General features: G+C 34.2%; 1 protein-coding gene across 38 annotated transcripts; it reads left to right on the top strand.

Annotated features, from left to right (window-relative positions):
- Window positions 1-353: 353 nt before the first annotated feature.
- LOC112726830 (APO protein 3, mitochondrial) lies at window positions 354-10,095 on the top strand. Of its 38 annotated transcripts, none has more exons than XR_011868297.1 (6): window positions 382-820; window positions 2,786-3,259; window positions 7,023-7,140; window positions 7,246-7,831; window positions 8,380-9,741; window positions 9,849-10,095. XR_011868297.1 is itself a non-coding variant. In XM_072208759.1 (5 exons), the coding sequence occupies exons 4-5, from the start codon at window positions 7,440-7,442 to the stop codon at window positions 9,269-9,271; spliced, it is 1,284 nt and encodes a 427-aa protein (XP_072064860.1). In that variant the 5' UTR covers window positions 380-773; window positions 6,037-6,267; window positions 7,023-7,140; window positions 7,246-7,439; the 3' UTR covers window positions 9,272-10,095. The 38 variants fall into 38 exon arrangements, 32 of the variants coding, with proteins under 32 accessions (XP_072064875.1, XP_072064880.1, XP_072064860.1 ...); XR_003165427.2 differs by lacking the exon at window positions 2,786-3,259 and adding an exon at window positions 6,037-6,267 and having other exon boundaries at window positions 398-820; window positions 7,023-7,161; XR_011868296.1 differs by lacking the exon at window positions 2,786-3,259 and adding an exon at window positions 6,037-6,267 and having other exon boundaries at window positions 400-796.
- Window positions 10,096-12,497: the final 2,402 nt, after the last annotated feature.

Raw genomic sequence — 12,497 nt, forward strand, 5'->3', positions numbered from 1 at the left:
CAACAGAAGAATTGATCGAAATGACGGTTAATTGATGAACCATTAGAATCGAATCGATTTTTAAAGGGTCAGCGATTTAACTAAATACCCCAAAATGACGCTGTTTTAAATCCTTTTTTTAAAAAAAAAAGAAATCCCCAATTCCCCAACCCCCTTTCTCTTTGACTTAAAGCCACCCATCTTTAGTTGTCAAAATCGGACTGAACTGATAGATTGGATCGAAAAACAGGTGAACCGGTCACCGAATCGGTATGGATGATTCATATGACTAAACAAGGAAAAAAACCGGTTTGAACCGGACAGTTTGGTGGAACCGGGTTTCAAAACCCGGACCGGTTCGAATTGGGAAAAAAATACCATCCCCAAACGAACCCTAGCTCTGCTCGCGTGCTCTCCGTCTCTCCCCCATTCTCCTTCCGTTCAGTGTTCAGAAAGACTCTCCCCCATCCTTGTCTCCTTCATGCTTCAGCTTCACCTTGCTACTCTCCCCCATTCTCCTTCGTGACTTCGTCCTTCCTGGCCTCCTGAAGAACCCAACGGCTGAACCAACCTTCCAAAATCGCAGCCACCCCAGCTCTGTCTCTGTAACCTCGGTTCACCGCCACGGCGCCACCGCACGCTCACCTCCGTCGCCGCGCCTCTCACCGGATCCACCAGCTTTCCTCCGCTCGCGTCTCGCGTCTCTGCCTCCAGCCGCCTGCGTCTCGCTCGCGTCTCTGGCTCTCTCTCTGTCTCGAGCTGTGCTTCCTGCAGCCGTGAGCTGTGCTTCCCTGGTGCGCTCCACTGCTTCCCTGCCGTGAGCATTTACTTGTTTTTTCAGGTTTTTCTCCATGAAATTTCTTGTGTTATTGCTGTGAATTTTATTGTCGATTGGTTTATGAGCTGATTAGAAATAAATATGGCAGGGTTGAATTGAAATGTTGAATTGGTTTTGAATTGTTGAATTAGTTGAATTGGTTTTGGATTGTTTTTAAATCAGTTCTGAATTAGTTTGAGTTGCTGAATTTTTGAATTTGCTGAAATTTCTTGTATTATTGCTGTGAATTGGTTTATGAGCTAATTAGAAATAAATATGACACTGGTTGAATTTGTTGAAGGTATAAATAAAGATAGCAAAAATATTAAAGAAACAAGTCAAGAAGACTCAAGATTGGTTAGTTAGGATTGGTGTTCTCACGTGGTTATTGGTCTGCATATATTTTTGCAATACATGTATAAATAGCTGAGTCATCAGGTTCTAAAGAGAGAGATATAGATCATTGATTTTGTATACACTTTTCTTTCTTACACTAATAAAGACGTATATTCAGATTACAATAGGTTACTGGTTTTCGTTCTGTTTTCTCAAAGGATTCCTCTGCTGTTATTTGTTCTTTAAGATATTGCATAGTTCTTCATTCAGTTTTGGCTTCTTAGCAGAATTGAAATGTTGAATTGGTTTTCAATTGCTGAATTAGTTGAATTGGTTTTGAATCAGTTGTGAATCGCTGAATTTTTTAATTGCTGAATTGCTGAATTTTTGAATTGCTGAATTGTTGCTTGGATATGATAATATTGTTGTTAAATTAAGCTCTTTTGGAAAAAGAACTTAAAGTATAAGGACTTTTATTAATAGCAGCTTATAAATAAGTTATTTTGTGTTTGGATTTTTAATTATAAAAGTACTTATTTAAAGTTGTAGCGTTTGGATAAATAACTCAAAAAATACAATTTTTTTTTCACAAAAATGGATATTAAAACAATGATGATAACAAATACTTTTCAATATGGAATGTTGATTTTCTATAACCTAATCACTAAGATTACAATTGTTTAGGCAATTAATTATTTATTTGCTCTCTTATTAGTTCCATTTTTTAGATAGAAACTGGTTCTTCTACTTTATCTTTACCCATAACGGTGTTCTTGTATGTGGTAAATAGTAATAAAGTTTTAATTCACAATAATCTTGATGGTAATGCCAAAGAAACTATTGTCTAGTTAGTGTTTGCTGTTTTATTGTGTATAATATGGTAGATAAGAATAAAAAATAAATGTGAAATGTGTGTCAATGTATATTTTGTTGCTGTTTTTTATTTATTTTTTTACTTCTATTAGAATTTTCTCCTCTTTTATTGGGGTCAAGAACTTGTTATAACTAATTATAAAAATAATAGCAGCTATATAAAAATAAAATCACATGGAAAAAAAATAAAATTAAAACTGAGATTTTATACCACACATAATGTTAAAAACAAATTTAATAATAAAAATAGAGTGGTAAAATGATAAAAAAAGATGGTGGAAGGTCAATGCTTCTAGTAGATGGAACTTTGGGTGAAAATGGTGGACTTTCTAGTATTTTGAGGTTATTTTTTTTTACGGAAATGATAGAATGACTTATCGAGGAGGAGAAATCATATATTTCTACTTTTTCAAAAGGTTATGAATTAACTTTTCGAGAAGTTAAAAGTTCTTTTTAAGATAGTGCCAAACACGCGTGCTGTGACTTGACTTTTCATAATTTAAAAGTCAGACAAATAGTTCTATTACTTCCCAAACGGGCTCTTAGTAGTACTGACCAATTGAGACTTGATTGTTGTTAATTAAGATAATATTGTTGCTGGCTAATTCAAATTTTAATATTAAGTTATTGATTATTTTATATTTTTTATTTACGTGGGACTGAGCCACCAGTTTAACCCATGACCCACCAATTGAACAAATGAACCAATAGCTTGATCGGTTCTATTACAGTTCGGTTCTGACAACTATGCACCCAACCTTAAACCTTTTTCCACAGCAGCACCCAGCCACCATCCACTCCAAGCTCATAGCTGAACTCTTCTCCTCGGGTAGAGGGTGCTGTGGCCGCGGTGGGGACAGACCGTAGTGCCGTTGTCGCTCAACGTTCCTCTTCTCTCGCCCTATTCTCGTCGTCTGCTCGGGCCTATTGTTGTCGTTCCTCTTCTCCTACCCGTTGCACGAAGGTCTGTGTTGAGCTCGTGGCGCCGCTGTCGTGGAGGGTTGCTCGATCGTCGTCTCTGTCGTCTCTCTCTCTCTCGTCTCTCTCTCTCTCTCTCTCTGGCCCTCTTCTCCTCGACGTCGCCAGAAGGTCTGCTCAGAGCTGTTGGCGTCGCAGTCTCCGTCATAATCAAGCCATCTCTGTGGTCGTCTTCGTCGGCCCTGAACTCATCGTCTCTGTCCTTGTCATCAAGCCTTTGTCTTCGAGCCCCCTCTCTCTGTGTACTTGCTCACTTCCCTTCCTCTCTCGCTGCCGGTAAGCACTGTTGCTTCAATTTATGTTGTTGCTGATTTTCTGAAATAATAGTTGATGGTTGATTTGAATGATTCTGTTGAATTTTTTTGTTGAGTTAATTTTTCTGATATAATTTTGTTGATGGGGTTCTCTGTTGGGGTTGATGGTTGATTTGAATGGTTGTTAATTTTGCTTTCAGAGTTGGGGTTGTTGCTGATGTAATTCTGAGTTTAGTATGGATGCTAAGTTTGGATTCTTTGCATAATTTTTCTGTTTTTGGATTTTCTGGCTTTGGATGCTGAGTTTTCTGTTTTTGGATTCGGAGTTTTTGTTGTTGAATACTTGATTGGAAGTCTTTGTTGGAATTTTTTGTGATTTTGAATTCTATTGCCGATGGTTTGAGTTTTTGTGTAAGTTTGTGTTTCCATTGTTGCTGATTATTTTATTATTAAAAGTTATTGTTGAAAATTTTTTTATTCTAATTTTTTGTCGCTAATGTGATGCCTGATGAGTATTGTTGCTGATTACTTGATGTTGATTAGGACTTAGAAGTCATTTAGAAAATTTTCATTTTGTGAATTTTTAATGATAAAATATGAACAAATTATTATATGAAATTATAAAATTTTGAATTTTATTAATTTAGAAATTATTGAATTTGAATATTTGAAATTGTATATTAAATTTTTAATAATTTTATTTTATGTTAATTAAATCGATTTAACCACAATTCGACTTCGGTTGGACTATTGAACCATTGAACCAGTCATTTGACCGATTCAATGGCTGGTTTGGTTCTCGCAACCTTGCCTAACCGCCGCTTAATTATATATTCATAAGGGTAAAGTATATTTTTTTCCTGAAGTTTTTGAAAAGTTTTAAAAATATGTCTAACATTTAATTTGATTCAATTTTGCCCTAACATTTGAAATAAATTCCACCAACATCATCAATCAAAACCACAATTTCATTGGACTTCGTTTTCTCATTCCATCGCCACCTCACCCACCACCACAACCCAACTACATTTACCCCTCACTTACGGCCACCAGTACCATCATTATCAACATGATCATCATTAACAACTTCATCGGATCCCACCTCCACCCATCAACCATCCCTCCCTTTTCCTTCCCATCTCACCCCACCCTTCACCGTCCTAAGACTTGATTTGGTAAAACTTTTACTTTTCGAAAGTAGTTTATGAAAGTTGTCTTTTAGCTTTTTAAAAGCTGTAATACCTGTATTAGGTAAAATCAAATTAAAAATAGTTTGCGATAAACACAAACACGATAAGCTTTTAAAAGTAAAAAAAGACCATAATAGACATATGTATAAAAGGTAATTTTGGATATTTATTATTAATTTATTATATAGGATTATATTAGAAATTTTAATTTTGATAAGTAGAAATCAACTTTGAAAAGCTCTTCCTTAGGTGCTTTAAAAGCACCCCCAGCTTTTAAAAGCAAACGAGGTGAAAAACACAAGCTCCTCCCCGAAAAACTTTACCAAACCAAGCCTAAATTACTATCATCTCCTCATTCACCATTGCCACTGTATTTTCACCTTCATTGCACTGTCTCTGTCCATTCTTCTCACCCCACCACAATTCCAACTAACACAACAAATCCTAAATTCATCACACACGCCTACATGCCCGCGCACTCGCGGGCACGCACACACACGAAAAGTAGAAAGAGATCGAAGGAATAAAGAACTCGAAATCAAGTGGGAAAGAAACAGTGAAAAAGTTTCGCGGAGGACGCATTCGCTAAAGGAGAAAGTGATTGTGGTAGAGGAAGGTAGATTAATAGAATATAAAATCCACACTCACTAAGTTGCCTGTATTTTAATTGTGAATAAGACATAATTTTACTTGCAGAGACAGGGAGAGAAAGAGAAAGAGAAAAAACATTGGAGGGATAGGACAAAAAGGGAGAATCAACATGGTTGTTGGGTAGATAGGGTGAGGGTGGTGGGGTGATGCCGTGGTGTACTATTAAGAAAGGAGCCACTTAGATAAAGATGCTGAAAACGTCTTTTTATAAAGATGTTTTTTAATAATTAAAATTTAATATATATAATCGATTAAATCGTATTATTTTTGTCAAAATTAGACTAGACAAATTGATTTGACTGAAAAATGGTAAATCAAATCTTGAATTGGTCTAAATTAATATTATTTTTTATAAAAAATGACTATAATACCCTATTATAGAAAATGACTAAAATATTTTTATTATATATATTAATTTTGAAAATTTTAAATTTTAGTTCTTTATTTTTCCATCGTAGGGTTAGGATTTAGAATTTTTAAAATTATATATATATATATATAAAATAAGAGTATTTTAATTATTTTCTATAATAAAGGTATTGTAGTCATTTTTTATAAAAAAAATAATATTTAGATCAGTTCAAGATTTGATTCACCGTTTTTTTGGTTAAATCAATTTGTCTAGCCTAATTTTGACAAAAATAACATGATTTAATCGATTATATATGTTAAATTTTAATTACTGAAAAATATATTTAAAAAAAGACATTTTAGGCGTGGCTCCCATTAAGAAAATGAGCCACTTAGATAAAGACGCTACTTAGATAAAGACGCTGAAAACGTCTTTTTATAAAGATGTTTTTTAATAACTAAAATTTAACACATATAATCGATTAAATCGTGTTATTTTTATCAAAATTAGATTAGACAAATTGATTTAACTGAAAAAGAGAAAAAGAGTATTTTTAGAATTTTTCTAAAATTTTGTGGACAAAAAATATACTTATCCTATTCACAGATTATTCTATCATTCAACTCTCGCTCGCCGCGGGTACCCTGAGAAGTGAGAAGCCTTTTCGCACAAATCATCCATTCTTCCGCCACCCCATTACAGGCCACACCCTTGCTGTCGTGTAGCCGCTTGTCCCCTTTTCCCTTCAATTTCAGCTGTTGCCTCCTTCTCCCGTGTTGTTCGCTGCTCTACCCCCTCTTCGGCTCTTCTCTCTCACTCGGTCTGGGAGCTCTTCAGGTTCATTCTTCTAATTTGCCTGAACACTGTCTACTTTAATCATTTGTTATCTGGCTGCACAACAATTCAGAATAGATATTATTGATGTCAATCGACATTGCCCAACTTATTTTATTGTGTTATATGAAATTGAATTCAGAGAAAAAGGAAATCAATCACTCACATAGCACATTTACAGATGTTTAGTATAGTTATGACATTCTTGCTAATAAAATTCTGCCCGCTGATACATCATATCATATATAAATTAAAGCGTTGAAGTGCCAATATTGATTAACCTGTAGGTATATTATCTAGGTACTTGGTACTGTATGTTTCAATTGGATCCTTGTATTCTATGATGTTATATTGGTTTTGGAAGAATGAATTGTTGTTCTTCATAGGTTATAGGATAAGGAAATCATAATTATAGTGAAAAAGATTATTGTTGTTTAGATAATTCAAGGTAATTTTAATTTCAGTGAAAATGTTGTTAAAAAAGAGTACAATGCCAAACCAATCAACCCCTAACATTTCCCAATAATGGCACCATATTAAAAAACTTCAGCCTATAACTTATCAGTGTTCATTTTACTACTCCATTAATTAATTTATTTATTTTTTTGGTCATATACTGCTATGATTTATAAGTGTTGGTTTTTTTTTCCGTTATACCAACGGGGCTAATGCCCAACAAGTGTTAGTTGAATGGTATATTGGTATGACATCTTGATTTTTTTTTTTTTTTGGGTTTTCCACGGTATCTCCCAACTCAGCAGGCCAATGACTAATCCGTCGCGGTACTGAGCTCCATTTAAGGGTTTGCCGCTGGCTAATGGGTTGCTGCATGTACAAGGCGGGATTCGAACCCCCAACACTTGCTTAAGCGGACTAGTACTAGACCAACCCAATTTGGTTATGACATCTTGATTTATCATTTCTAGAAACCTAAATAATATTTTTTTTGGTAAATCTAAATAATCTGTTTTTATTCCACAGGCTTATTATATTACAGGTTCGAGGCCCAAACTAGGCCCAATATTGAGCACCTGACTCCAAAACTGTCTCTAAGCTTACTAGCTCCCTGACAAAAAAATAAAATAAAATAAAAAAGCTTACTAGCTCCGATCACATGCTCCATTTCCCAGTACGGCGGTTCCCACCATTTCCACCGCCAAAACTTCTTAACGGAGATGCGCGCCATTGTCATCTCTTCGGAGATAATTTCTCATCTTAAGCGACTACCACACCGCTTCAATGCAACCCTCTCCTTCTCGTCGGAGACTTCACCGCTGGTGGCGTTCGGGGACGACAGAGAATCCACGTACTCTGACGTGCCGAAGCCTTGCCGGAGGAAATCAGAGAGGAAGCCGTATGTGACGCCGATGAAGGTGCTGATAGAGAGGGCGAAGAAGGAGAGAGAAGCGCGTAAGGCACAGCCATGTAGGGTTCTGGAGGAACCACCGGATAACGGGTTGCTGGTTCCGGAACTCGTTGAGGTGGCTCACCGAGTATATCTAGCTCGAAATTCACTCGTATCTGGTCTGAGTCAACTCGTCCGAATCATTCCCGTGCTGCGCTGCGAGTAAGTTGCTATGCATATTTGATTTTTATGTTGATTCTGAAATTTCTAAGCTAGACAATTTGGCAAATGTTGCAAAATTGAGGAACCAGTTAATTAGGTTTCTGTTAAAACTGATTTTTGATGCAGTAAGAGTTAAAATTTTTTTTCCCTTTTACATAATCATTCAATCTTCAAACTTTGGTTATGGATTGTGAAGAACTTATGGTAATGATATATTTTTTTGATTGCCCTAAAGTGTAGAACACGTTGCACTTGCTGAGATTGAGTGAATAAGTTAGGAAGTCTATATTTTTGTCTGGATTTGCACTGTGTGATGGATATATTCTAAGGAAATCATGTGTTTTGAGTTGCATTCTAGGCTTTCTGGTTGTTATCATTTAACATTGAGAGATGGAGAGAGAAAAAAGAGTGTGATTTATTATTATTATTATTATTATTATTATTATTATAGATGGTGTTGTGGTCTTATGGATTGTATGTGCTTCTTTATTTATTTATTTTTTCTTCGTCCGAACTAGACTTCACTTTTACTGGTTTCTCCATATCAGGTTATGCAATGAGGTTCACATTGGTTATGTTGGTCATGAAATTCGAACATGTACTGGACCAAGGAGTGGTTCCAGGAGCGCAATGCATGTTTGGAGAAGGGGAGGGGCACGAGATGTGGTCTTCTTCCCAAAATGCTTTCATCTTTATGATCGTGTTGGTAAGCCAAGAGTCGGACATGATGAGAGGTTCAGTGTCCCTCGCATCCCTGCCATTGTTGAACTCTGTATACAGGCCGGTGTAGATCTTGCAAAGTATCCCACAAAAAGGAGAACGAAACCCGTATACTGTATTGAGGGAAGAATTGTTGATTTTGAATCAGTTGCAGAAGATATTGAAAATAAAATAAAACTTTCTTCTGAAAATATCAAAGCTCTTCCCAATGCATCTCCTGTGCTGGCAAGGCATGTAGAGAATTATCCAAATTTAGTGATGAACAATAGCAATCTGGATTGGTTGAGTGAGGAAGAACGGAACAAAGTAAGGGATTTAAGTAGTCATACCCTAGAGGCATGGTTTGAGATGATATCAGGTGCAAAGAAGATGATGGAGAAGTACAGTGTGCATACTTGTGGATATTGTCCCGAGGTCCAGGTTGGTCCGAAGGGACATAAGTTGAGAATGTGCAAGGCTTCAAAGCATCAGTCTCGGAATGGTTTACATGCGTGGCAAGAGGCAACAATAGATGATCTTGTGGGTCCGAATTATGTCTGGCATGTCGACGATCTGAATGGATCTCCTCTGAATAACAATTTGAAGAGATATTATGGCAAGGCTCCAGCTGTGGTGGAACTCTGTGTGCATGGAGGGGCTCATATTCCAAATCTGTATAAGAGCATGATGAGATTAGATGTTGTCTCCCCAGATCGAGACGAAGTTGACCTTGTTGCCTGATACATCATGACCCCCTTTGAAGTTAGACGATATATTTTCAATCAAGATTTGAAATTCAATCAGATAAGATCTTGGAGCATTGAGTTTGATCAAAGCAGAGGTTTGGTCCCCGTTGCTATTTTTTCTGTTGTGACTTCTATATAGGTCAAAATTCTTGATCTTCATACATAATAAATGAGTTACCAGCATATTCTATCTTTGGAAAAAGATACATAGCTTAAAGGGAGGTATAACAGATATAAGATACTTCATTATCATGTTGTGGGTCTCAAATTGGTATGCTTTCAGCTCATCAAACTCTGCAGTTTTTTGTGAAAAAAGTGTTGACTATCGACACTGGAATTGATACTAATGAAAGACCAAACAGCATGTAGTCCAAACTTCAATGCACATAAATGAAGATTCTAGCAGCAACCATCAAAATAAATCCGAACTTTCATCTTCGGTGACAAACCTCAAGCATGCCATTGGTATAGTCTTCTCTAAAGGATGCTTATTAAGTTGTTCTGGTTTTCAAGTCACCTGAGTTTGCTTCCCTTAATATTTGTTGAGCATGATTCCTTGTACTTACTTTTAGGTTATTGGTTGCTGAAAAAGGTAAGATTGTGGAAGGATCCAGAACTATGGAAATCGTTCTGTTATCACAGAATTTTTAGGCTACACATAGAGATGTTTTACAAAGAGAAACTCCTTAAGTTACCACACCCCTTATTGTATATTCAAATGCATATTTATTTGGTGAATATTCCAATGAAGATTTTATAAGTGTCTTCATGTAAAAATAATATAATATGAAACTAATCCTACTAATTGATTGTCACTCATTTTCCCTCCATAAAGCAGCTATTATATTTATACCACTTGAGTCAATCGCATGTTGATTAAAATTGATTTGTCTTAGCAAAATAGAAGTTGAGAGATTGATTTGGTGATTGAATTTTTTTGAAGATTAAAATATCCAAGAATTCTTTGAAAATTGATTTGGGATATTATTTAAAAAAAAAACAACTTACCAAGAGATCAAACAACTCTATAGTGACAATAAAATGAAGAACAAATACCCAAATTGATCGTAAGGAATTTTAAATTAGATATTTTAATCCCTGACAAATTTTATTCTTAAAAAGTCCTGAAGAATTATTTCTGAAAGACAATTTGATCCTTGTGTCTCTTTTGAAGGGAGACTACTTTGTCTTAGTGTATTATAATAAAATTTGTTATTGACTTATTTGTCCAACACATGAAAGAATTGATTCAAAGTAACTTAAAGACCAATCTGTCCAATGAGAGTAATTCTGAAAGACTTTTAGAGAATAAAAATTTATTGGGAATTAAAGTGTCCAATCTGAAATTCTTTAGGGACCAGCTAGGGGGTATACTCTAAAATGAAATAGATGAGTAGCTAAATAAAAAGAAGGGTATATATACCAGTTTTGATAGGTTCCAATCAATCCACGTTCATAAATGGCACCAAGAGTGTTAATTTCAGCCTCAACAGGAACAACATTCATGACCCAAACATGACCCAAACAGGATCATCAACAAGTGCAGCTGCAAATCCACCCAAGTAAGAGTTCATATCAAGCACATTTGTGTACCTGCCTTTTTCTAATAGTGCGTTGGTACTTGGTAGTATATTTGTTTGGAATAAATCAATATTTGCTTATTGAACTCTATTAAAAATACTAAATAATGCATGAAAAACCAATAAGAGTGCTTAAATTTTTTTATGACAAAAAAACATTAGGATATGAATTGAATTTTTATTTTGGAATCATTATAAATTCACAACAATCCCAACAGAAAAGTGAATTACTGAACAAAATAAAAGAAATAAAAACTTCTAGAAATTCAAAAGTAACATAATTAAATTCAACAAATATAAGCTAAGCTACGAAACAATAATCATTACAATTAAAATTTCTTTATTATAGACACAAAATCAAGCCTAATTACAATTTCTTATTTTTAATAGTTGAAGTTTTTAAAATTTTGTGACATTTGAAAATATTTCTAATTAAGTATCCAAATATAATATTTTTAAAAATGATTAAAATTCTCAAAAAGTATATTCCTTCTTTAAAATATTCTATCCAAAGCAGAAATATCTTACATATGTTCTGTATATGTAATAGTATGTCATTTTTAGATGGATAATATTGATATTGAAGATGTTTGTTTGGCTCAGAATTGAGATACAACAATACAAGATCATGGTTGACTTATAGATCAAGTATAAGCCAATAAACTTGCTTCAAGTCACATGAGCTCCTTTTATTATGAGACTGAAGAGTGAAGAGAGTGTTTGGAACTTAGTAGACTGCTATTCTATATTTCTATGTTTCTTTTTTCTTTAATTGCTATTATTATTGTAAAAGAAAAGAAGTAAAAAAAAAACACCAATCTCCAATATTGGTAGTTACACTATGACAATTGTTGAATGTTTCGTGGAAGGAATGACATGTCTAAAGCTTTTGGAAAGTGAAAGTGAAATTATTAGAATTTAGAAGGCTAATTCTATGGTGCCTTTTGTTTGATATTTAATTTTTATTTAAATTACTTTTTATAGTAATTTTAAAATATTTAAAATTTTTTAATTTTTATACTTTTAAATTTAAAATTAATTATTTAACTTATTTTAGCAATTAGACAATATCTTTTAGGCACCATAATAAACACCTTATTAGAAATTGAGTTTTTTAGTAGTTCCTATCTCACGGTTTTGTTTTGTCTCCTGTTAAAATGGTACCTTTTCTTTCTTTTCCCATATGCATTTTAAAAAATAATATAAATAAAATCCTGAGGAACATTATTGCTCTTGTACTTTTAGAAAAATTATTACTTAAGATTATTTTTCCTCTCGATATATATAAGTGCATTTTTCGATACTTGAACTTACATGTTCTTATCATTTATACAAGGAGTAAATTATTTATTACTATTTTTTAATACTTTTTATGTTTTAATAGCGTGCCACCATTATTTATTGAATTGATGAAAAATTTAATCGGTTCCGCTACGTTACCAATAGCATATCTGCCAACTTCTGCCAACTCTTATTTATAATTGTGTTTTATGGAAGTGTGTTTGTGGATGTGTCTAATAAAAATGTCTTTTTTATAGCTGTGTTTAATAGAAGTGTCTTTATAGATATATTTTCTGAATGTGTTTCTTTATATATGTATTTAAAATATATTAATTATTAGACACATCTACGAACACACTT

This window comes from Arachis hypogaea, chromosome 12 (assembly GCF_003086295.3).
Source record: "Arachis hypogaea cultivar Tifrunner chromosome 12, arahy.Tifrunner.gnm2.J5K5, whole genome shotgun sequence".
NCBI classification, from domain to species: domain Eukaryota; kingdom Viridiplantae; phylum Streptophyta; class Magnoliopsida; order Fabales; family Fabaceae; genus Arachis; species Arachis hypogaea.

Bases quoted from the DNA above. Each gene is read 5' to 3' on its own strand.
- LOC112726830 (XM_072208774.1), top strand. From the start codon at position 7,440: ATGCGCGCCATTGTCATCTCTTCGGAGATAATTTCTCATCTTAAGCGA. The intron at 7,832-8,379 runs GTAAGTTGCTAT...TCTCCATATCAG, and splicing joins ATTCCCGTGCTGCGCTGCGA to GTTATGCAATGAGGTTCACA.